Raw genomic sequence first — 27,403 nt, 5'->3', positions numbered from 1 at the left:
TAAAAGATATCGTTTCTTCAACAGTGAGAACTAAAATACTTTTTTGTAATGATAAAAGAAAAATTTTGTTGTTTGATTTGCAATGCTTCTGTGGCTATACCCAAAAAAATTTAGTACCAAAAAATACACCAAAAAAATTTGTAGCTGTGCCCAAAAAAGAAATTGAGAAAGGCACTTCAATGCACTCCATGATAAATACCAATCGGATTTTCCGTTTAATAGTGACCTTAGAAAAAATAAACTAAAAGAACTTAAATCCAGATTATTCGCACAACAACATTTTTTCATGACACCTAATTTACAGTCTAAAATAGTAACTGGAGCATCATTTAAAGTGAGTCACCTTCTTGCAAAAAATGCAAACCATTTTCTGATGGTCGATTGAAAGACTCATTTTTAGAAATAACAGATATTCTTGAGAAATTTAAAAACAAAAGTGAAATTAGAAGTGCTCTTCAAGATTTGCAATTATCTCGAAATACTGTGATGCGACGCATCGAAAATATGTGAGCGAACTATTCGTGCTCATATTGCTAATTGTGTGTCCTTTTCTTTACAACTGGATGAATCTACAGACATCAGTGATACAGCTCAATTGCTCGTTTTTATTCGTATGGTTTTCGATGATTCTGCCACTGGGTATGGTTTCGTTAAAAGAAAGAACTAGAGGTCTTGATATATTTAACGCATTCAAAAATTTTATTGAAAAAATTAAATTACCACTATTTAAGCTCGTATCAATAACAACAGACGGGACACTTTAACGGATTCATCGCAGTGTGCCAAAATAATGACGATTTCCCGGATTTTTTGAGTTACCGCTGTATCATCCACCAACAAGTGTTAGCCAGCAAAAGATTAAATATTAAAAGTGTTATGGATATAGCTTACGAAATCGTGAATTCCATCAGAGGACAATCTGTTCAAAGGAGATATTTCAAAATGCAACTCGATGAAAATGAACCAGATCTGATATTACACACAGATGTGAGATGGCTGAGTCGGGGTAAGTTTCTACAGAGATTTCGAAATTTCTGAATGAAATTAAAAAAATTGTTAATCAAGGGGGAGATGATTATCAGCAGCTACAAGATACGGAGTGGTTGTATGATCTGGCTTTTTCGACAGATTTTACCAGTAAATTAAAGTGATCTGAATTTGGATATCAAGGATCTCCAAGAAAAAAATTGATCATTTTACAAATATGCAAGTTCATTTGCAAAAATATTATTCTTTATTATTATTATTATTAGCCGTATGGTGCAAGAAAGCCTGAGGCTTGTGCTGCATCAGCCAAAAAAAATTTCTGAGTTACCCTGAGAGAGAGAGACAGAAATAACCAAGAAAGAGAAGAATGATGATATCCAGCTCTGACCCTGGGTGTACCAAGCCCATACTCACCAGATATGATATCCTGTTTTTGAATTTAATAGTGAGAAATATGTTTCTGAAATTGAGAAAGTTGTGGATGATTTTTAAACCAGATTCGGTGATTTTAAAACAATTGAAGACATTGTTCAATATATTTCTTATTCATTTAATGTCGATTTAGAAGAATTGCAGAAAAATCGCTAAGATTTTTCACATGAAGAAAATATTACTTCAAAATATTACTTAAAAATTTAAATATATGTCAATCTAAAATAAGAATTCTGAATTGTATTTAATTTTAAAATTTATAAACAACAATTTTCAATGTGTGTTGTTTAACTTTTTTAACCCTGTGCAATGAAATCTTGAGATGATAGATCGCGGCCCATTTTGAAGAAAAAAAGTAGATTGCATCACAAATCAAGCTAGCCACCCTTGATCTAAACGACGATGACTTGCCATCCACAGATAGATGTAGCTATCCCACTGAACAAGCTAAAACATGAGAATGAAGTGATATGGTCGTAACACGTGTTTTTATAGGTATGAATAATTTGCATAATGTGCGACTCAGTAAGGTTGTAGATCGATTTCCATTCGATTCTCGGAATTTGCATCCAGGGCGCCTATTATATCAAATATTCGCATTTGGAGACACTGTTAACAATAAAATATACACTGTGTTGCCACTTTATTAGGTACACCCCTGTTGAGCACACAAATGGTTTGTCCCACAACGTTGCAAGTTATATGACCACAGTTGTGGATATAAATGCGGCAGAACAACATTTCTAGTACCAGTTAAGCGTACAAACCGTAGCAAGAATGGGATAAAGGAGTGATCTAACGGACTTTGAACGTGGCATGGTAGTAGGTGCAAGATGTGCTAGACAAAGCATCTCTGAAACGGCAGTTCTCCTGAACGTTTCACGCACCACAGTCTCAAGGGTGTATCGAGAATGATGCAACGAACAGAAAACATCCTCTCAACGGCACTCCTTTGGAAGAAAATCGCTTGTTGATGAGAGAGGTTACAGGAGGATGGCTAGAATTGTGCAAGCAAACAGACGGGCCACAATGTCGCACATCACGTCAGAATACAACCTTGGTGCGCAGAACAAAATATCGCAACGGACCACTAGACGCACTTTGTCGCGAATGGGCTACAACAGAGGACGGCCACATCGCGTACCTTTGTTATCAATGAAGAACAAGAGAGCACGCCTCCTGTGAGCACAGCAACACCAGCACTGGACTATCGACGATTAGAAAACAGTTGCTTGGTCTGACGAGTCGAAGTTCCTAGTGCATCATGCTGATGAAAGGCTCAGAATTTGGCGAAAACAACATGAATCCATGGACCCGTCAAGTCTGACGACTACTGTGCAAGGTGGTGGGGCAGTGTTATGGTGTGGGGAATGTTTTCTTGGCACACGTTGGGTCCATTGATACCCATAGATTCACGTCTGAATGCCACATCGTACCTAAACATCGTTGCTGAACAAGTGCATCCGTTCATGTTGACAGTTTATCCTCAGTCAGATTGTTACTTCCAGCAGGGTAATGCGCGGGTGCACAAAGCCCGAATCACTATGGAATGGTTCCAGGAACATGACAATGACTTTTCTTTGCTGCAGTGGCCCGCTCAGTCCGCGAATCGCAATCCTATTGAACATCTTTGGGATAAGCTGGAAAGGGCTGTTCACTGCAGGCCTACACCTCCGTCGAATCTCAAGGAACTGCGTGACACACTCATGTCTGCATGGTACTCCATTCCTGTACAAAGTTTTAGCATCTTGTTCAATCCATGCAAAACGAATTTAGGCTGTTTTGAAGGCAAAGGAGGCTCAACACACTACTAGGTAGGTGTACCTAATAAAGTGGCAGCACAGTTTATATGGAAAGCATTTTGTTCTCTTAATTTTGTCAAGTATGGTTCTGTATTCCCTAATAATTTTTCATCGACCAACGCAATTTTATTATTTTATTTATTTATTTTTTGCCTGTCACTAGCTTCATCTGTCAAACATTCAATTCCCAACCTTGACCAGTATCTTATGACTCTTTGCGACAATACAGTCAAGAAAATTAGGGTTGCCTTGCAGAGGAGGAGTGGGTCAAGAACCGCTGCCATACTAGTGTTCATGGCAGAGGTTCCCAAATTGTGCGCCACGGGATATTTTGGATTTTCGAAGGAAACACAGCGATACTCGACATCTGTCGGATACCGCGCGAACTACTAGCTCGAGGTAGTTAACAGTATCAACATTACTTATAAGTTGTTTAGGCCTAACTACTTAATAGACCGATTCGTGCCCGTGACCACCAAGTACGGAGGATGCGGAAAGGTCAGGGAATGACCACCGCATATCCCCGGAGCAATATGACCTTAGTTGCTAATGCTCCTAAAAACCAAAATAACACACAGCTTAATAAACGGAACTGTTAGGTTTTTCATTTGGCCTAGTGGTGCCATGAAAAAATTACTGAGATGCTAAGGGTGCTGTGAACCGAGAAAGTTTGGGAACCTCTGGTTTATGGTAATATTATTTATGGCCAAAATCACACTGGCCTCCATCGGCTTCTGGCCTTTGGCCTACCGGAGTTTCACCGGTGAATCCTATGGTCAGTCAGCCTCTGTTGTCTTGACAAGTCTGGATGAACTCTTCACATGATGACACTCTTCACGCCTTCCCTATTGTCCCCCTATTTCTATCTGTTTCCCCCAGCCTTCAGTCTCTCCCCCTACTCAAACATAACTTACCGATTATGCCCATAAAGTAACTTAATTGAACTGGCGCAAAATTTAACCCCTTTCACTTAAACCTATACCCCAATTCGACTGTAAATTCACCGCAATGCTCCCCTTTTTTTTTCTATAGGTCTTTACCACTAAAATCTTCTGAAACTAGGTGGCAGGGCCTGCCAGAGTACTTAAAAATCTACTGGGTGCCTGACCTGCCTCCTCGTGGCAAAGTGTGGGCAATGATAGATCCCACTAGGGACCCAATGGCTAAATGATCAAAAGAACAACAAAACATAACACTACACGACATTCCACTCCCACACACTTTGAAATTTCTGCCCTCCACAGAGTACTGTGATGAACAAACAGAGTATACAGTGCGGAGATTGGGGAAACCCCTGGTGCCGCCAGACAGCTAACACACTTTACACTTCTTCGTTGAGTCTGCTCATCTGTGAGGTACAAATTTTGCACAAACCCTCCTTTTCGCTAAATCTTCGTCCAGAATTTGACGAATCTTCTTATTCTTGTCTAATTCATCAGCCATCATTCTGAGGTCTGATGGTCAAACGACGAGATCTTTCCAAAATTTCCCTAAATCTTGGAACTCTGTCCTCATTTCGAGAGGTTGTCGGACACACTTCTTGGGTTATCGCTAATATTTTCACGTCAGTTTTTGAACCGCTTACGTTGTTGTTGATTGTAGGGCAGCGTTTCCCAAACTGTGTTCCAAGGAACGTTAGTGTTCCGTGAAAATTCGTAATTAATAATTAAAAAAATAAAATAAATAAATTTTGCATATTTGTAGCGTACAACCACTTTTGTATTATTATAATTTTTAACATTATTTTTTTCGGTTATTAATATACTGGTATAGACTAACAATCAAATAAACCCCGGAATACTTTCTTTAGGGGGGGGGGATTTGCATAGACGTAATGCCATCTACGAAAAAGAAGCAATGTAGTAGTCTAATATGCCATTCGTATGCGATATATCCTGGAGTACACACGGGTTGAAGGAGAGGAGGAAGCGAACCGATATCATATCATAACTAAACTCACTTGCTTGTATAAATTTTTTTTCATAATTTCAGTATTTTTTGATAATCAGTATTTTAAAATATTATTCTTAAAATAAATGACCATGGATTTGTGGTTCCAAAAAGGAACTTTAAAACGAGAAGCAAGTACTTCTAGTATTGCAACTGTAGTCGATGAAATCGCACATAATATTGTCACGCATAAAAATCCGAAGTGAAAAAACAGGAACCAATTAAGAGAAGACGAAAACGAAAGTATGATGACAGTTATTTGAATTTCGGCTTTACATATACCAATGAGCCAAAACATTATGGCCACCTACCTAATATGATGTTGGTCCTCCACGTGCAGCCAAAACAGCTCGTACCCGGCGAGGAATGGACGCTACAAGGTTTCTAAATGTGTCTTGTGGTATTCGGTACCAACATGTAACCAGCAGATCCTTTAATTCCTGTAAGGTCCGTCGTTGACACGTCGCAGATCGGAGTTGCTGTTCCAACACAAACCACAGATGCTCGATGGGATTGATGTCCGGAGAATTTCAAGGCCAGGGCAATAAGTGGAAGGCTTCCTCATGTTCCGCGAACCAGTCTCGAACGTTCCGAGCAATGTGGCATGGTGCATTATCCTGCTGAAAGACGGCACTGCCAGAGGAAAAAACCATTGCCCTGATAGGTCAGCCACCTGGTCAGCAATGATGTTTAGGTGTAAGGTGTACTTAGTGTCAGACGGCACCAGGGGTTGCCCCCATCTCCGCGTAGTTTTCATTGTGGGTGTACCAGTTCGCTCGAAATGCCAGAGATTTAAAAGTGTATGGATATAGTATATGTATAGTGTCGTGTACCGCTGTTCATCTGGTCGTTTAGCCTCTGTACCCCTGCTGAGGCCCAACGTTTCCCCACCTACGCCCCGTGGAGGAAGACCAGGAACTCAGTAGTTTTAGTTTCACTCTGGCAGGTCCTGCCACCTAATTTCCTGAGATTTCAATGGCTAGGACCTAATAAAAATAAATAAATATATTCTTATATTGTATGTATATATGCGTGTATACAAATACATATACAAGGTGATTCGCTACCAGTGCGACAAACTTGCAGGAGGTGTAGGGGCCACAAAGACGAATCGGAATCACATAGCATTGCAGAGTCGAAATGCCTTTGTCATGCGGTAGAGGACGTTGAACCGGAGGTCGCGTGAACAGCGATCCCGCTGGAAGTCAGCATTTGCGAACCGTTTCTGTTGAAGAAACCAAGTAGCAAAAGTCCTCCGGAGTGGATAATCCGCAGGCTCCAATGATTGGACGCGTTGCAGATGGTATGAACTCATTTGGTTTGTTGACAGTATCCTCCATACAGTGGATTGGGAAATACCCAATCGTTGGCCTATCACTCGAGTACTCGTACTCGGATTGCCTTCTGCAAGACATAGGACATTCTCCTCATTGTCTGGCGTCCTCGTCGTTCGCTCTCGATTCATTGTACCTCTCGTGAAACAACCAGTCTCACGTAACCTTCTGTGCATGCGAAAATCGTATGACGAGGAGCACAACTGTCCGGGAAACGTTCCTGGTACAAGCGCAGAGCGGCGCGCCCGTTACAGTCCGCGGCTCCATACGCGAGGTGCATGTCGGCCAATTCAACGTCCATCCTACTGCCTCGGGAACCAGTTCACAAATGCTGACTTCCAGCGAGATCGCTGTTCACGCGACCTCCCGTTCAACGTCCTCTACCGCATGACGAAGGCATTTCGGACCCTGCAATGCTATGTAATTCCGATTCGTCTTTGCGCCTCCTACACCTCCTGCAAGTTTGTGGCACTGGTAATGAATCACCCGGTATACACACAACGTGCATACACATACCAGCCTCAATCGTGGGGGTTGATGTCACTTCAGTTGATAGGCCGGGACGTGGGTGAAGATATTTTGGCTGTGTTTAAATTTAGGTGTGTGGGGGGCCTCATTAGCATGAAGATAGAGCAGGGGGAGCTGAAGACTAGAGACTGATGACGAAGGCATTTTGGACCCTGCAATGCTATGTGATTCCGATTCGTCTTTGTGCCCCCTACACCTCCTGCAAGTTTGTCGCACTGGTAGTGAATCACCCTGTATACACACACATGTACATATATACACACAACGTGCATACACATACCAGCCTCAATCGTGGGGGTTGATGGCGCTTCAGTTGATAGGCCGGGATGTGGGTGAAGATATTTTGGATGTGTTTAAATTTAGGTGTGTGGGGGCCTCACTAGCATGAAAATAGAGAGGGGGGACCTGAAGACTGGAGGAGAGAAAGACAGAAATATAGGGCCAATAGGGAAGACAGCCCCAAGTTTCAGTGGGGCATGCCCATACACCACCAGAGTAGAAATGAGGGTGGGGAAAGAGAGAATCATTCCCCCCCCCGGGAAGTATGGTTTAAAGGTGACAGGGGATAGGGTGCCTTCTTCAGGCTGCCATAAGGCTTTGGGAGCTAGGCTGTGGTTTGTTGTCTCTATTCCTGTCCACTTGATTCAAGTTAGGACACTCGTGGGGCAAGCCCTGTCCTTTTTTTTAACCCTTCTTTTCTTTAGGTAGGTGCTAGACATCAGAGTGCCTGGCACATGGATGACTGGACCCAGGGTATCCCAGCAGAACATCGCCCAAAGCATGAACCGCCACCGCCAGCTTATTTTTGTCCCACGGTGCATCCAGGCACCATCACTTTCCCAAGTAAACAATGCACACGTTCCCGACAGTCTATATGGTGCAACAGGAAACATGATTCATCGGATCAGACGAGCTTCTTCCAATCATTCAAGGTCCAGTTTCGAAGCTCGCATGCCTATTGTAGGTGCTGTTGCTGCAAACCACGGTTAGCATGGGCACTCGGAGCGGCCTGCGGCTATGCAGCCCCATTTTCAGTAGGGTTCGATGTACTATGTGTTGTGACCCATTGCTCCCATCACCAGTATTCCAATTACCGGCGAGTTGTGCTACAGTCGCCCTTCTGTTGTCACGTACCATCCGGGAGAGCCTTCACTCACCTCGAGCATCGATGAGCCGTGGTTGTCCAACACCTCGCCGGGGGTTCGTGGGTCTCCCCTCCTCGGACCACTTTCGGTAGGTACCAACCATGGCTGACCGTGAGCATCCCACCAGCCGTGCCGTTTCGGATACGCTCTTACTCAGTTGTCTGGCCATTACAATGTGGCCTTTGTCAAACTTGCTTAAGTCCGCTGCCTTTCCCATCTGAAGAACAATAGTAACGCTGATTAATGGAGCTCAGTATCAGGTTTTTTATACCGTTTCCCGACCCGCGCACGCGCCATAGTTCACCTGCAGTTGCTTCGATTTGCATAACGACTCGCTGGTCGTAATAAATGTTTTGGCTCATTGGTGTATGTTGGAAATAAGTATGCTCCTGATGCATAGTGCGTCATATGTAATAAAATATTAGCAAATAGTTCTTTGGCTTCCGCCAAACTTGTGTTTCGTAAGTGTTCTGTAAATATATTGTGAGATGAAAAGTGTTCCGTGACTAAAAAAAGTTTTGGAAACGCTGATGTAGGGTTAGGTGCATCGGCGAACTCAGACCATATTGCACCATGTATAATATGTTTGTAAATTGCGTGTGTTCTGCGGTTGATTTGCTGTTTGCTAGACAAAAAACCCGACCTTCATGATAAAACACCATGGTACCCCTCCATGAGATCGAACAACTCATTCCGTTTTAAAAAAGATCCATAAGAATTACTCACGTCATTAACGGTGTTTCCACTCGGTGTAAAGTAAGATGGGGATTGTACCAACTATGCTACCCATAAGATCTTAAACCGTTTATCTTACTTCCTTCTAGAAACCTCAGGTCTTTCAAGAAATATGGAATCTGTAATACGCTTGATGTCACTAAATTCGATGAACGCTTTGCAGAAATTCTTATTATTACTAGCCATATAGTGCAAGGAAGCCTGAGGCTTATGCTGCACCAGCTAAACTAACTTTCCGAGTTACCTTGAGAGAGATCACCAAGAGAAGAATGATGATATCCAGCTCAGTATCCCGGGTGTGCCAAACTCACCAGATGTGAGCCTCTTAAGAAGGTCAACCATAACATCACTAAACCAGAGTGTGACTATGCCAAGCTATTGGGGTTCTGCATCGAGTAAATTCTCCTACGCTGATATTATTATTTTCTTTCTTTTTTTTCTTTTTTTTTTTTTTGTTGGCTAATGCAGCGAAATCATGTAGCATTCTCGTACTTTATAGCTAATATTAATACTAATCCTAAAATTTATATTTAGTAATCCGATAAAGTCAGCAATTAAAATTTTTATTATTTAAAAAATCCTTATTTGTTCTATTTAATTTTATCTCTGTATTTTCTTTTCTTTCTTTTTTTTTTCCCCTGCACATTTTGATAAAATGTTCTTTTTATTTTCTTGTGCTTCTAAATCTTGTTTATCTAAATTAATATAATTTTTGTTGGATTCGGAAAAATTTACTTGTTTTTATAAACTACGACCTCAAAATATTTATAAACAATTAGATTCTATAATCCAGACTAGTCTTTCCCCCCCCTCTTAATTCGAATTACTTATATATCCTTTTTCTATATATTATTGTATATGGTCTCAGTTAAAATTCTAATAAGAAAATTCCCTTATAATTTTAATAAGGAAATTTCTTTCAAACTAGTAATATCAGTTAACTAGATCGCGATCATTCTAACTTTAAATTTATATAAAATTCCAGGAATCATTTTCCACTCCATATTTAACTTTATTCCTCATGATCAATCTCCTATTTTCAAGTTTACTACATCTGTTTGAGTGTTGAAATGATGAATTTATTCATCCATGCATTTTTAAGCATGGATGAACAAAAATAAATTGAGCGTTCAAAAACTTGAAGCGTTGCAGTATTTGTTTTTGAATTTTTATTTAAGACAGGGTCTGAGAAGATTAAATCAAAAAAAAAAAAAAAAAAAATATGATATTAGGGTCACCCGTATATGATTACCCATATATTTATTTTGTCTGTAAATTGCGTGTGTTCTCTGGTCTGTTTTGTTGGATGAAAAACCCCAGTTTATGGGGTGAAAATCTTGCTATCTACGCTTGAGAAAAAAGCCCATTTAAGTTCCTCGCGTCGACGGGCCTTTTCCACTCGGTGTGGGAGGACGGTGATGATACCACTGTGCTACCCGCGCAGACTTTAAGATTCAGTCAAAACGGCTGATGATCAAATGGTTAAAATATTCAACTCTAAAGAGCACTGGTATTAAAAGGAATTTTGCACAGTTCGGTAGGCCCATGCATGTAGCACAGTTGGTAGAATCGTGGGCCTCTCCACATCGGGCGGAAAATACCTCAGTTCGAGTTTCGTGGATGACGTGAGGATTTTTATGGGCCTTTTTCACAACGTGGCTGAGTTAGTCGGTCTCAGGAGACGGCGCATGGTTTCTCCCAGAAACTGGGGTTTTTCATCCACCAAACAGAAAATCGACCTCAGAACACACACAATATACACTGAGCAACATGGTCTTAGTGGCTAACGCTCCTAAAACTCTACTATACTACTCAACACCAGTTCCGTAGGTAATGCCAATGGAGTAAGTGGGGATGGTTCAGTCCAACCCCATCGTTGGCGCTGAAAAGGGTTTTGGTTTTAAAAATAGCTTGAAAATGTGAGACATAAATTTTTGTGATAAATAAAATTCTTTTAATGGTGAATTACTAGATGTTAAATTCCAGTCCTGTTGCCACAAGAAACCAAAATTCGTACCATTAATTATAAGTCTTGGGGGGGGGGGGATTGAGTAGGAGTACTTCTGATGTACTACATATCGATCCTAAACGCCTTTGAGCATATAACCAACTTCCAAATTAGTCTGGGCCGAGACTATTGTTTTTATAAAATATTAGATTTCTGTTTTTTTACAGGAGTCTTTAATTGACATTCATGCGGAATAATTAGTAAATATATCATTATAAAACTTTTATCAGTAAATTACCATATAAATCACATTTTTTTTACTTTTTTAGTTAAATAGTTCACGCCCCCCCCCCTAAAATTAATATGGTTTTCTGTAACCACAAAATTTTGCAAGCCCTACTTGACTCTATGTAGTCTGCACACGCGCCATTTTTTTTTTTTTTTTTTTTCTTGTTTAAGTAGCAACACCACAACTGCTCTCAATTCCTGGGTGCGCTTGGTTATGCCCTGTAATGACCAACCTGTAATAAACTGTTTATTCTTTGATAATCTGAATTGATGGTGGTAATAACAAACGTTATCTTGTATACGATTTCACTATAAGCAATGAAACTATCCAAGTCCGATGTCATTTTTCAAATTAGTTCGTGATAATTGTGTTTTTACTAGAAACTAATATCACAACTTGTATATAAATGTAAACAGGTGACGTACAACTTACATTTGTACTAATTGCGAGATTTGTGGCAAGTTCTGATACATGAATCCAGATGTACATGAAGCTTTTACAACTTCTCCTGAACTATTTTCAATGAGCACGTTATATATGTTGCCGTGGAAACGAAGCTGTAAAAACTCACTGATTTGGTGGCTGTCCCACAGCATAAAAAAAAATTAATTAAAAATAAATAAAGTAAACGTTAAAAAAAAAATAACATTTAAAGCATAGTACATTTAATTGTGCCATGACGAAACAGGTATCACGCATGAAACACAGGTAAATAAGTATACATGTACGTGTACATTTGTGTGACGTCAACGGTTATCATGGCCATTATACATGTACTAATTTTACAAACAGTAAATAATAGATTGTACAATACCTTTATATCACAGATATAGCGATGTTTACACGTACTATTAATATATAACTGTGTGTGCTCTACATAAATTGGTTTATCTTTGATATGCAATTTTCACTGCCGAGTTCCATTTTACCGGTTCACTTACTAATCAACTTTTTATCAATTAAAGTAAAATTATTAAACGGATTAATTAACTAATAATAATGGTAATTTTTACTTCACAGCAGATAGCTCACAATAACTGAGTAAAATTCACGGAATATTTTTAAATTTATTTTTTTTCTCTTAGATTTAAAAAAAAATTCAACTGCAACGTGGTTCTACTGTGATTTAATATAATAAATATAAAAGAAAAACATTCATTATATTCTTTTTATTTTATTTTTTCGACAAAAGCCTAGCTTTGAAATAGTATTTGCAGATCAAATGATACTCTCACTGGCCAAAAATTTAGAAACCTTTTGAAACTAACATCAACGGATAATTAAACATACAGTATTGCGAGGTGATCTGATTGAGGTGTATCGTATAAGGCCCTGAATGGTTTGAGCAAGCTCAATGCTGATGAGATTCTTCCTCTTGCCCATTGATTCAGAAATTTATGTTCCCTCTCGCCTGAGGGAACATAAATTTCAAATTGAGGAAACATATTTGTAGAACAGATGTGCAGAAATTTGCTTTTAGTCAGCAGATGGTTGATTGCTGGAACAAAACTTCCATTGGTCGTTGTAGAAGTTGACAGCTTAAATAAATTCAAGGCAGAACTAGATAAGACAAACATTTGGGGTTAATGGATGGGTGAAATGGAAAGGTTTTTTTTTTTTTTCATTTGGCTGATGCTATATAAGCTTGCTTTCTTGCATCATAAAGTAAAAGTAAAGTGCAGTCATTATCAACCCACTGCAGGATGGAAGCCTCCTCAATGATTCATGTGGAGGGAAATGGACCATAATCTGCCACGCTGTTCGAGTACGGGATAGCAGATTGACCGTATTTAGCAGTCAGGGGCTTGAACCCCGGTCTATTCAAAGTGCATGTGCTATTGTACTCTCGCTTCTGACCACTCGGCTACGGAGGCCTTTCTTGAATCATCTGCCTCTATTAATGCTAGTATTCAAATACACTTCCCGACAAAATCAACAGAACAAAATATTTTTCACAGTGGCGTAGCTACCATGTAGGCAGGCCTACATCTTTAGATCTTATCTGAGAAAAGATCTAAACCTCCAAAAACCTTCCTCATTCATTTGAAAATTATATGAGATATGAGTTCCAACACCAATAATGCCCTTCCACATTAATCTGCAAAACGTCACTTTTTCTAGAAAATATCTCAATTATCGGTTGCCTCAGATAGGACTCATCTGAGTTGACCTGATTATTCTCTCTATGATTGATTTCACTTCAAAAGTGGTACTTGTGCATGTGATATCAGTAGTATAAGGTTGGGGTTCTAACCGACTTCGGCTCTATGAATTTTGGCGTCAATTTTCGTGCGTGCTGCCGCGTCGGTCGCTTGTTTTGCCGTTTAGGTTTTGAGCGTCTGCCGGTGAAGCGAGCCGAGGTTTAGGTTTAGCGGTTGCGCCGAGGCTTAGTTGCGGAAAAATATATTTTAGTTCTTATTTCGCCCGCTAGATGGCGCCATTTATTTTCGCCATTAAATTAAAATTTTTCTTTTTCTTTACCCAGGCTCGAACCCATGTCGTTGCTACTGGTGGTCCGGTGCTTATCCCAACGGCTACCCTTTCAGTTGTAAGAATGTGTGTAAATGTAGCTCTTATAGTTAAGAGTGGTGTGAGTGTGACGTATGAAGTTGTATTTCGCCTTTTTCTGATTGGAGGGGGATATGAACCGATGTTCTGATTGGTTTGGGGGTATAAACCGACTTCGGCTCTGAGTCTACCGGTGATTTTCTGGTCTGTTGATGCCGTAGAAATCGTCTGCTTTTGCCGCGTTGGTTTTCAAGGTGGCAGTGGCGTTGGAGGGTGCGCAATGAATTGTGGGTTCGCGCACGCACACACACACACACACACAAGCCCGAGCTCTTGAGCTCGCGCACGCACACACACACACACACACACACACACACACACACACACACACACACACACACACACACACACACACACACACACACAAGAAAATAGAGCAGTAGACATTCTTTCCCAAGACAAAGGTTTTGGCGGGAAAAAACGTGGACGCTGTAGACATACGGGCACTTGGGGGATCACAAAAAGTTCGAGCCCGACGATGGCCACGACAACAGAAGCCCACGAAACAGTGCCGCCATCTAGCGAGTCATTCTGAAAGCTGAAATCAAAGATTTTATTTTATTTAAGGTGTTTAAATTTTTTTTTTTTTCCTAGGTAGCTATGACTTTGCCGTTTAAATATATTTCAGTGGCTTTGCAATATGTGGCGCCATCTGTGGAAGCAATCTGAAAGCTGAAAATTAAAAGATTTTATTTAAATATATTTTTTTTTTTTTTCCCTACATACTTCTTGAACGGAGATTGCCACGACATCGTAACAACCAAGAAAATGTGTCGCCATCTAGCGTGTCATTCTGAAAGTTGAAATTAAGGATTTTATTTAAATATATATTTTTTCTCTCACATACGGATACTTGGTGTCACAATACTTCTTGAACGGAGATTGCCAAGACATCGTAACTACCAAGAAACTGTGTCGCCATCTACCGATCTATTCTGCAAGTTGAAAAGCTGAAAAATTAAGTATTTTTATATGTTTAATGTTATGTTATGTGCTTTTTTTTGATGGTTAAATTTTTATATGTATATATTTTTACCCATAACTATTTATGATGATTCTTCAAGTTGAATTTTGTATCCTGATGCTTAGTCTATCTTGAAAAAAAAAAAAAAAAACCTGAAAAGTAAAATGTATTGATGTGTATATATATTTATTACCTTCTTCAGATTCTTTCCACAACTTTGAATTTTTTTTTAAAAATCTATATTCGAAATCATTTCTTTCCTAAAAGTAAATTCTCAATTTTTTTTTAAAAAAAAAGGTTATTGATTAATGGAAAATTAAAACTTAATTTCTACTTTCTAAGAAAAAAGACAGACAATATTTTTCAAATAGACATGTTTTTATTGGTAAGTTTTTACAGATGTTGTTACTAATCACAAAAATCAACACAAAAACTTACATATGCACATTGCTTTGATCAGAACGGATACTTCGTATATTTCGTAGTGTAAGCAGTTTGAAGTTCTTCGATCATCGAAACTACAGCATTGTACAAAGCATAATCGTTGAACTCAGTAACTACACCTTCTTTCGAGCACTTAGCAGAAAAAATTTTAACACTTGTAGATGGTTCAGCATTTCTTACGAAGTACGCATACACGTCGTTAAACGAAACATCGATAGAGCCAGTAAACACATCGTTCTTTATACGTTCTCTAACACAATCAAGATGCTCAAGTATAACTGATTGCATTAACAGAAATGCGGGTTTTTCGTCTTCTAGACGTTGAAGAAAAGAATCTATGTCTATGATTCTATTAGATATAGCTTCAAGTTCAGAAAGGTGGAGAGTCATTCGTCGTTCTGCAGATAGCGAGAATTGTTTCCAATAGAAATCACAAGCACCGACATCTGTATTGATTCGGATCCCCGGTAGATGGATTTCATCTTTAGATCTGGCTCTTACGGAAAGCAAGATATCAGTCATTTTGTTTTTGAATTCTTCCCACTGGTTTCTGGATAGCATCATGTGCGTATTAGTTGTCTCAATCGTAACATGTGGCTCGAATTCGTGACAATAAACACGAACTGTGCTACTATGGCTCAGACGTCTGTAGAAAGTTACGTTTGGTCGTCTTATATCATCAAACATTTCGTGCTTTGGCATTTTGGAAACAACTGCAACAGTGGAAAAATTCACAACCACACTGAGAAAGCTCCAAACTGTAATGTGGTCCACTGGCTATAGCATCATGTGATTAGAATCTAGTCGTGTTGTTACTGGCTCATAAGTTCGTGACGTGTCAGGAACAGGTAGAGGCATGTCGTACAATGGTTATATAATACCATATAGCTAACGCAGGTGTTGCTCCCAAAGTCTTTTGTTCAAATTTAGAGAGGGCTAAAGCAAAAGATAACAAAGCTAGTTCAACTTCAAAGGTGTGGGGTGATCACAGGTGGACACATGGCGTACAAAGGCTATATATCGTCATATAACTAAAGGAGATACCACCCCCAAGTCTGCGCCACCGTTCCCAAACCTTTGTTCAAAACCGCTCCCTTAGTCTTTGTTCAAATGTAGAGTAACAAAAAAAAAGCAAAAGATAGCTCACCTTCAAAGATGTCGTTCGGGAACGGCTAGACACATGTCATGCAAAGGTTATATTTCATCATATAACTAAAGGTGATACCAACCCCAAAGTCTTTGTTTAAATTTAGAGTAGTAGTAAAAGCTAGTTCAACTTCAAAGGTGTTGGCTGGGAACAAGTAGAAACATGTACAAAGGTTATATAACTAGCGCTGTTATCGTTCACATGCCCTTGTAGTAACAAAAGGTAAAAGATAACTCAGTTTCAAAAGGTTACCTTCAAAGATACCACACCTACCCTTACTGATGTGTAAGGATTTCGCTCTCATGTCATGGTATTTTCCTATTGGCGGTGACTTTCACATACTATTGAATCTAAGCACTGATTGGCTGACGTCAAATGTTGTTTCAATCCACGAGTTTGCTTTAAAAAGGGGTCAACACGACAACAATTCACAAGTGCCTTTTTTCCTATTACAAGAAATCAAAATGAGTAGTGAAGATATTTTCTTTGGGGACGAAGTAGATTCGAAGTTCATAGATGAAGTTATCAGGGTAGAGAAGGATCATGAAGATGCTAGGATGATAGAGGCTGAGATAGAATTCTGCCAAACTTTGGTATATTCGAGTGTAAGTATTTCTTTTTTCATTACTGAAAAATTTTTTTATTTGATTTTTTAAAAATGTTTATAGAATTATTGTTTGGTAACTGAGTTTCTTTTACGTTACCCTTTCAGAATGCGGAGTTCTTTGGCTATGGTGATGACGGTATTGAGCATCGACCAGGATGCTCACATGACAACACGTTAGAAGGTGCTGGGGGAGAAGAATTGGAGGCTGAGAGTCCGTTATTACTAGATGGATTTTTGAACGATGACGATGATGATGATGTAAGTATACCTATATATATATATATATATATATATATATATATATATATATATATATATTTTTTTGTTTTTCGCGAAAAACAAACCCCTAAAGCTTATGCGACGTTTTTTTTTAAATTTTAGATGGAAGAGAGAGAAGTAGCTGTACAAGAAAGTTTTGAGCAGTACTACGAAGTACAGGATGGGGTTGCACGTTATTCAAAAAAATATCAGACCTTATTTAAAACGTATGAGGTCCGGTTTACAAACATTGTAAACTTAGCAGACGGGGATCTGTTTTTTTCGAACTTTCGGCGGATGCTAGAAGAGATAATCGCCAATTTAAGTAATCAGGGTGATTATTCTCATGTTAGGTTGTGTTTAGACGCACCCAGTCTAAAAAATCCCATAAACTTGCCATTTATGCCTCTAACCGATCTGACATTTGACCGTGTGATGGCCGCATTTATAGCTGTCGACCAATCAAACAGTGAATTTATGATAACGGACGACTTGAGTCTGGACGTCATTCTTATTAATATCACGAATAGGGGGATGGTGGTTATCGTTCTGAGAATATTAAAAAAAGGGCAATGTTGAATTTGAATGACTTTTTAAAAAAAAAAAAGCTGTCATTCAAATCAACAATACCGATAGTTTATGTCTCGCCAGAGCATTAGCTGTTGGTATTTCGGCCCATCAGGATGATGCTAAAACATACAGACAGGTGCGAGAGGATAAGCGTAGTATGCAAACTATCAGAGCTACAAATTTACATGGTATCGCAGGGGTTGCCTTAGAAAGTTGTGGTTTGAATGAAGTTGAGTTGTTTCAGCGAGCGATCCCTGATTACCAACTGGTTGTAATTTCCGCTGAGTGCGGTTTTGAAGTTGCATATCGGGGCCCCGCTGCTGATAAACAGATATTTCTACTCAGTCACGACAGACATTATGATCTTGTGCGATCTTTGAAAGCTCTGTTTGGCAGTGATTATTATTGTCCCCTATGCCTTAAGGTTTTACCTACTCGAGAAAGATTAAACACACACAATTGCTCTTTCAAGTGCAATAGATGCAGAGCTGTCGCCGTTCATAATGAAGACAACCTTCTCCTGTGTAATTTTTGTAATCGTTTTTTCCAAGGCGAAGCATGCATTAATGCTCACAGGGCAAACAAAACCTGCTCTGAAGTGCATCGCTGTGGCGTTTGTATGTGCACTTTTCTTACCAACACAGCACACAAATGCATTGATCCCGACTTCTGTAGCTATTGTAAAACTGTGCACAAAACACAACATTGCTTTGTTCAAAAACCTGAGGACCCGAAGCACGATGTTTCTGTTGTATACTTTGACACAGAAACAGTCTTGCTGGATGGTGAGCATGTGGCTGTGCTCTGCGTTGCTTCTTTTGGCGATCAGGAACGCGTTTACTGGGGCCGCAATTGCATGGCGGAGTTTTTGGATGAGCTGTTAGGAACCCGAGAGACTTTGAAACGAGGTAGTGATGGCCGAAAACTTCGACACATAGAGCCAAAATATAAGAATGTGCGAGTAATCGCCCACAACCTTCGTGGTTTTGACGGTTACTTTGTGCTTTCTTATATTTTCGCGAAACACATAGCTCCTCACACTATCTATGATGGGTCAAAGATTTTGGGCATCTTTCTATCTTCGTTAAACATAGTCTTCTTGGACTCTTATTCTTTTCTAACAGTTCCACTCCGAAAACTGCCAGCTATGTTCGAGCTGCCAGAGGTGCGTAAGGGCTTCTTCCCTCACGAATTCCACAAGATAGACACATTAGATTATGTGGGAGCTTTGCCCGATCAAAAATATTTTAAACCGGAATTCATGAGCGAAGAAACCCGTACGGAATTCGTGTTATGGTACCAAGAGAAGTCACGAGATACATACAACCTGAAATGTGAACTTTTGGCCTATGCCTTAGACGACGTGAGAGTATTGCGAGATTCCTGCAATAAGTTCCGTTCTCTCTTTATAGCAGTCTCTCAAGTTGATCCTTTCTGTCAGGATATTACTATCGCCGGTGCTTGTAGTAGGATCTTCGCCAGAAACTATTTAGAACCAAACACAATGGCTATCCTACCACCTGGCGGCTACATAGGGAGTAACACACAGAGTAGGAAGGCGTTGGCTTGGCTTTCGTGGCAGGAACAACAGAACAACATTAAAATTCAACAAGCTCGATCACAGGGTGGTGAAGTTAGAGTAGGTCCTTTTTTATTAGATGGGGTATGTGGTAGCACCGCTTACGAATTCTACGGTTGTTACTATCACGGGTGCAAGAATTGTTTTCGATCTAGTACTATACAGACACAGAGAAACAAACCTATGGGCGCTCTATATGCTGAAACCATGGATCGCGAGGCCTTCATTAGGTCTCGAGGATATGATGTGGTTTCCGTATGGGAATGCCAGTTTGACAACCAACAGAAAAACGACCCTGCCATGAAAGAATTTGTTGCAGCTTTCATAACGTACGAATCGATTACACCACGTAGCGCTCTCAGAGGAGGTAGAGTTGACTGCTTTAAACTTTACCACCAGGTGGCGGATAACGAGGAGATTCACTATGTGGATTTCTGTTCGTTGTATCCGTGGGTTTGCAAATACGGCGTATTTCCTCGCGGTCACCCCGAAGTCATTCTTAGCGACTTTGACTATAGTCACAATGCATACTTTGGTATAATCCATGCTAGGGTGACAGCGCCCGAAAAGGAGTTCTTACCCGTCCTCCCAATAAGCTCCAATGGCAAGCTAGTGTTCCCGCTATGCGGTGCTTGTGCCGAGCAGTTGTCTCCCACCTGTAATCACGAGGATCGGAGCTTTTCGGGAATCTGGTGCACGCCTGAGTTTTACCTGGCTGTTGAGAGCGGTTATAAAATTGATAACATCTACGAAGTTTGGCATTTCAAAGAGAGCCATAAGTCTTTATTTGGTGGCTACATAGACACCTTCTTGAAAATCAAACAGGAGGCGTCGGGCTGGCCCAAGGGGGTTGAACCCGATGCATACATTTCCGATTTTAAAAGTAGGGAAGGCATCTCTATGGACAGGCATGAAATAAAGGCGAACCCTGCTAGACGTTCACTTGCAAAATTATGTCTCAATAGTTTATGGGGTCGGCTCGCAATGAGAACTAATAGGGTGAGCACTGCAGTATGTAACACTTACGAAAGCGTTGTACAGCTTTTTATGGATGACACAAAAATCATCCACGACGTTATGTTAGTGTCGGAAGAAATAATGCAAGTTGCATTTGCCCCGATTGATGGAACGGAAGAACCATACCGTCGGGGTAATGCAGTCATTGGCTCTTTCGTCGCTTCCTATGGCCGAATAAAGCTTTACAAAGCTATGGCCCCTCTACGCCAATCTCTTTTATATTGCGATACTGATTCGGTGGTGTTTGTCCAAAAACAGGGGGACGAACGTCCACCCATAGGTCACTCGCTGGGTCAGCTCACAGACGAATTGTCTGGGGACCACATTGTTGAGTTTGCCTCGACCGGTCCCAAATCTTACTCCTTCCGCACCCAAGGGGGTAAAACAGTGACCAAATGCAAGGGTGTGACACTTAATGCCAAAAACGCGAAGTTAGTCAACATGAATGTTATGACAGCTGCTGCAAAAGGCCAACATGTTGACGTTTCTGTCGATGTACCGTTTTCTGTCCGGAGAGACAAACGTACTTCTCGTCTCCTTGAGTCCTCAGTAACAAAAAGGTTTGGATTTACTTTCGCTAAACGTGTGATAGGAGACAACACACGCACTTACCCTTATGGATATTTCCAAGACACATAGCGAAAGCTAACCACCTAGTCATCATACTATCAACATTAGAAAAAAAACCCAGTGAAATCCCCATGTTTTTGACACTAAGCAGTTTTCAATGGCTACCTCTGGTGACGTCTCCTTTTTTTTTCAGGATGTCGGCGAAGTCGATCGGGCACGTCTTCCCCATCCTATTCCCACCGACGTCACATTCGTGACGGCACTCGGATGGGAATCGCAGGGCGCAGGGGGAATCGCGGCACCCCTCCCACCCATCACGTTGTGATGGGCGCGCGCACGGGGGGATCGCGGCACCCCTCCCACCCATCACGTTGTGATGGGCGAGCGCACGGGGGGATCGCGGCACCCCTCCCACCCGCCACGAAGTGTCGGGCGCGCTTAGATGGAGGAATACACTTTTTTCTGTGTCAAGAATGGTTTCATGGAAAAGACAACTTCCAAAAAAACCTTTTTCATAACTCACAGTTTTTTTAAAAAAGGGGACAATGTTTCGTTTTTCTGGAGACGTCACCTTCTGTCTTTACAGTTGCTAGACCTCTCGCATCAGCGCGCGAACACACACATAAATACTTGGTCCAGACTAGCGCGCGCTCATTTACATAATGTTTCACCATCCATTCACAGCTATAGTCTCGGGAGCAACACAGAGTGGAAAGACGACGTTTGTATTGTCGTTATTAGAAAATAGTGAAAGTTTAATTTCGCCACCACCTCAAAGAATCGTCTATTGCTATTCAGAGTTTCAAGATAAGTTTCGGTGTTACTCGCAAATCGAGTTCGTGGAGGGTTTAAACATCCCCGAATTCGATCCATCAGTAAAAAATTTACTTGTTTTAGACGATCTCATCAACCAAGCAAAGGATAGTATTGTCGTTTCTGAAATATTTATAAAAGGATCACATCATAGAAATCTGAGTGTTATTTTGTTAACACAAAACCTGTTTTCGCAAGGATCGCAGTTCCGTACTATCAGTTTGAATTCGCACTATCTGATTGTTTTTAAAAACCCTCGCGACTCAAGACAAATTTCACACCTAGCAAGTCAAGTTTTCCCCGGGAGATCACGTGTTTTAGTCGACATATATAAGCATGCAACACGCGATCCTCATTCATATTTACTGTTTGATTTTTGTCAGAACACAGATGATAGGTTGAGACTGCGCTCACACGTGTTACCAAACGAAGGACATACGATTGTTTACATCCCCATATGGCTCTGCGTCTAAAAAACAATGCTAACTTTATAAGGTATCTGTCGGAAGTTCGGCCGAAACAGGCAACCGCTTTATTAAGGAGTTCAAATCAAACAGAAATAAATTCACTCTGTGAAATATGTAAAAACATAGTCAAAGGTAGCATTCCGTTGACAGACAGAGTGAAAAGCAAGTTACAACGCAAAAAACGTCTGCTTAGAACACTAGCAGATAAAAAAGTAGCATTTAAAACTAGGCGGAAATTAATTCTTCAACAAGGAGGTTCACTGTTCCCCCTGATCGCAAGTATAGTGGTTCCGCTCATTACAAGTTTGATTAGAAGATGAGTGAATCTTTCCGTAAATTCTTGCTTGTAGCTGCACCGCCAGAACAAAAACAGATGCTCTCTTTAGACGAGAAAATGTCTGAAATCTTAAAAAGACAGGATTTGCAGCCCGAGTCTAAAGTTAAAATGTATCTTCAGATACTACAGTCATATTTAGGCCTGAAAACTAATGCCGCAAAACAAGCGTCCTCGTCGGCATCAAGCGATATCGAGACCAGCGTATCGAACGTAACGGCCTCGCTACCCACAATTCCATCCTCTGAAGCGTCGGAGCAACGGTACTCCAAGAGCGAAGTTGTAAAGCCTCGTAAGCAGGTCAAGCGCCGATATACGGCTTTAATATCGCCTCGTCGTTTGAGACGTAAGCATACGTGGATTTCGTTGTGGTAAGTTTTTTTTCAATAAAACAGACACTTTTTAAAAATAAATAAAATTTTATTTTGTAAGTAAAGGTTCAATTACATGTAATGTGGCTAACAAATCATTTGCCCACAAATCTTTACAATAATATTTGTTTACAATCTTTGACATAGAAATATTTCTACACCGATGAGTCAGGAAAAAAATACAATGTAGTCCACACGCTATAGATTCTGGATGTTGAATCACCACTTTGTTATAAGTCCATTTCTTACTGTTTTGGTTAAGGAACTCTGCAATGTCCGGTGTCGGTGGTCGTGCAAAGCTGTCGAAATATTGACTTTCTCTTTTTCCTAGGAAGATACTCACCCAGTGAGTACCTGGCATGTGTGCCTTGTCTGTATTGATGACTAGCAATGCTGGTTTCCTCTGTATTTTTGACGGTAACTCGTCCCTGGCACAGACACCGATCAGATGTTTTCTCGATTCACTGTCTGCTTCTAAAACCTTTAATATATCTCTAGTGTTCATAATTCACGATGATTGAACGGTCCTTAGTCACAGAAAGAATGTTTTCGAATTCGGCATACAAGATCACTGTTACGTTTTCGGGAAGAGGTTCTGCGAATTTCAGTTCAAGTCGAACACCGCCTCGCCGTAAAGAAGTGATGTGCGTGCCAACAGCGTTACTGTCGGGAGTTAGGTCGAAAGCATAAAGCACATTCCCTTCTGTATAATCCAGGATTGATATGTCGTTTCCACAGTCTGAATTCCATTTGTTTAGCGATGTGAAAATAGACAGGTAGGACCGCGTATAATGTCCATTCTTATAATCGGGTGTTAGCGGAATGGAAGGATGCTGCACACCATCAGCCGTCAGAAGTAAATAGCACAAGTTGTAGTGACCAAAATTGAATGGGTTGGTTTTGAGGGAGCCGTTGAAACTATCACTGGACACAATACCGACTATTAAACGAGTGGGGATCTGGCCTAGATATATATTATCTCGGGTAGAGTCTGACATGCCTTTTGGTATTGAATAGTAACTTACATCAGCTCTATTAATAGGATATACAATAGGATGTTTTTCAAGAACACTCATGTGGGCTAACTGTATGCTGGGGTTAAGTTTAACTTTACGCACAAAAAGACAGGCTTCGCGTATATGAATTTTAGCAGTATTGTCGAGAGACAACAGACAGAACTCGGGCGAACTGCGAACCATTCTTAGGCGGAGCGATAAATTATTAATAATATATTTGTCTTGATGGCACAAATCTAGTCTGAGACGACCCAGAAGTTCCACAGTTTTGGTTTTCGAAAAAAACTTCATACGTTGATTCATACCACTGTCAGGCTGAGAAAACATTTGCGAAACATCCGAAAAATTGTCTTTTACGAACAGTTCTGTAGTGAGCTGTGATTTTTTTGCTCCTCTGTCAAAATTCAAAAGCGTTTCTAAATAAGCTCTATAGGGGTATGTGTCGCTGCTTGGATTAATTAATTTGTCTTGAACGAAAAGATCCACATGTTTAAACATGGAGTGAAAAAAGTTGTTGACAACTCCTACACTCGACTGTAATTCTTTTCCGTCGCTTTGAGTTAACTGTACTTTGAGTCGCAAATAAGTTTTTCCCAGGTCCAGATATTCTTCTGATGTCCCCGGTACGGAAAATTCTATTGGGCCCGGCGTATCCACTGAAGCTAAAGGCAAAAAAGTAATGTATGAAGATCGCTCGATGCATAGATTTGTGGCAGGCTGAGCAAACAGGTCTAGTTCTGACATCATAACTTCACCCATCATTGAAAGATGTCCTGATATTTTTTTTTCTTTCGACGTTTACCTCCACTCTGACTACGAACTTTTTGCTTAATGGCGTGTCCTACTTCAGAAGCTCGATTTATAAACGAACGTTTCACGGGTGCTCCCGAAATGACATCATCTATGATATTACGACCTGCCGATAGCACTTGGCGACCGATGAATTTGGCTGCGGGCTTCAGAAGAGGAGAGAGAAATGTAAATGCTGATCTGAATATACTGCCTAAACCTTGACCTCTCTGGATCGCTGCTCCTACAAAGTAGGGATTTCCCCCCGCTTGCACTGAGTAGTAATCAACGTACGCGTTCATTGGGGTCGAAAATGTAACTTAATTAGAGTTTTACCACCTCTGAATGGAAATAACTGACCACTGTCTGTGCGAATTTGAATAGAAATGGATTGAATGTTCGAGAGCAGTACAGGGTAATAGTCCAAATGTAAGAATTCACCACTGCTTCCGAACGGTACTACTCGCAAAAGAGGCGCTCTGATATCACCCACGACCTGGTCTTCTATCACACTACTATAAACAAAATAAGAGCCTACACCTCTATTTATATCTCCGGGAAATTTCGATCTCGCTGTTCCTTCGAAACCATCGGTCATACGCTCAAAACCGAGTAACTCACCGAGTCCTGTCTCAGGGAAGCGAAGACGCACACCGCTTTCTATTTCGAAAGAAACAAAACCACGGGCATTAACAGAACCTTTAATTTCGGGGGCTATAAAAGTCATAACCTTTAGAATTTCGGAGATGCTACCGTAATTACCATAAGGAATTTTATGCTCGCGAACATCACAAGTCGGCTGTTGTACGAGTACAAGCTTCCTATCAGCACACTCACTGTTAGGCTTTAATGGTGGTAACACTATTTTACCTTTAGGTATCCACTTTCCTATGTACTCCCCTTTAAAAGTTCTAGATTTGTCAACAGCTTCACTCACTACTACTTTGTGTACTAGTCCTAGAATTCTGGCAGTTCGTAAAGTCATGCGCAACTCACAGCCATTTTTAACGCGAATTGTAAATCTCACTTTGAATTCTGTCTCTTCTACTTTAAGCTCTAAATTGGTATTAAGACCACACATATGTTCAATCAATTTAGACGAATTTTCGTACTCATCGTTCAGCATGTAAACCTCAGGGTTCCTAACTGTCGGTTCTTTCTGCAGAATTGCAAACTCGGCCCAACCTTCGGAAATATTGTCCCATGACTTAGGTACGTGTATTTCTGCAAGTGCCACCTCCCAATTGCCTTTGAGAGGTATAGTGTCGGGCAATATAATAGTAAAATTAGCTTGCGTATTCTGGGGATGGAAATCCATGCATGCATTACTCGGTAGTGTTAAGAAGAACATCTTTAGCCGAAACCCAACTGCTGTAGGAAGCAGGATATCCTAGCCACTTAACACGGAATTGACGTTCTCCTCTCACACGTCGCTCCTTAAGTACTTTTTCAATAAGATATGTATCCTGTGGCAACTTGTCGTGAATATTAACAAGTTGTAACTGTTGCTCATAAAAGGTACCCTCGATAGTGTCGCCTGCTTTGTCTTGTACTCTGTACACAACTGGCTTTCTTCGTTTCAATACTTGAGATATAGTAAAAATTTCACGCGTCCAACTGCCCCAGAATCCTTTGCGGAAAAGATTCGAACCTGTACTTAGAACGACACGATCCCCCACTTTAAATTTAGGAGTCTGTTCTTTGGTTTTTTTCAAGTACAATTTCCTGTAGACGTCTTCTTCATTATGCAAAGTGACATCGGCAGGTGGCATTCCTATAGCTCGATGTGGCGTTCGATTATAAGTAGCTACAATGTCGGGAAGAACATGCACATATTTCTTACTTTCAGAATAAGTTATCCATTTAAATATTTTTTCTTTCAGAGTTCGAATAAAACGTTCAGCGATTGCAGCCTTTTTCTCCGATCTAGTAGTATAAAAATTAATGTTGAGAGATTTAAATAGGGCCCTCACATCTTTGTTTATAAACTCTCTACCTCTGTCACTGTTAACACTGAATGGCGTTTCTTCCTTGAAAATTGATTTGAATGCTTTTACCATCTGCTTCGATGTTTTATTTCTAAGTGTTCTCACCCAGGCGTATCTAGAAAAAGCGTCTATACAGACGAGTAAATAACGCACTCCGCCATTAGCATCAGACAGATTGGAAACTTCTGCTAAGTCACACTGAAACGTATGGTGTAGACCAGGAACTATTATTTGGTTTCTAGGAAAATTAACTCTTTGAGGTTTGTGTCTGACATAAGCAGGTTGAGATGACAAATACTCTTTCACGATACGTCTGGGTAATTTTGTATGTTTTTGTAATGCATTAACACCACTAAAACTTCCAACGACGCGCGGATCGTTGTAATCTTGTAACATTTCTTTTTTCTTTTCCAGATGGACTTCTACGAAAACCAGGAGTACTTATGGCGCGACCCCTGTTTCTTTGCATCTTATATGGCGGGTTTGGAAGCTAATGGTTAAAGATGGGGTAAAAATAGCGATGACCCCACTATCTTGTAATTTTTTTTTTATTTTTTTTTTATTATTTTTTTTTTTTTTATTATTTATCAATAAACATATCTATTTGAAAAATATTGTCTGTCTTTTTTTCTTAGAAAGTAGAAATTTAAAAAAATTCAAAGTTGTGGAAAGAATCTGAAGAAGGTAAATAAATATATATATACACATCAATACATTTTACTTTTCAGGTTTTTTTTTTTTTCAAGATAGA

General features: G+C 40.2%; 1 protein-coding gene across 1 annotated transcript; it reads left to right on the top strand.

Moving 5' to 3' along the window:
• Window positions 1–16,737: 16,737 nt before the first annotated feature.
• Window positions 16,738–27,146, top strand: LOC150079938 (uncharacterized). Its single transcript, XM_090383284.1, has 4 exons — window positions 16,738–16,878; window positions 16,986–17,138; window positions 18,133–19,891; window positions 27,067–27,146. The coding sequence occupies exons 1-4, from the start codon at window positions 16,738–16,740 to the stop codon at window positions 27,144–27,146; spliced, it is 2,133 nt and encodes a 710-aa protein (XP_090239410.1).
• The last annotated feature ends 257 nt before the right edge of the window (window positions 27,147–27,403 follow it).

Source organism: Mastigoproctus giganteus, chromosome 10 (assembly GCF_048544385.1).
Source record: "Mastigoproctus giganteus isolate SK-2022 chromosome 10, ASM4854438v1, whole genome shotgun sequence".
Taxonomy (NCBI): domain Eukaryota; kingdom Metazoa; phylum Arthropoda; class Arachnida; order Uropygi; family Thelyphonidae; genus Mastigoproctus; species Mastigoproctus giganteus.
This window is presented reverse-complemented; position numbering and strand designations above follow the sequence as displayed.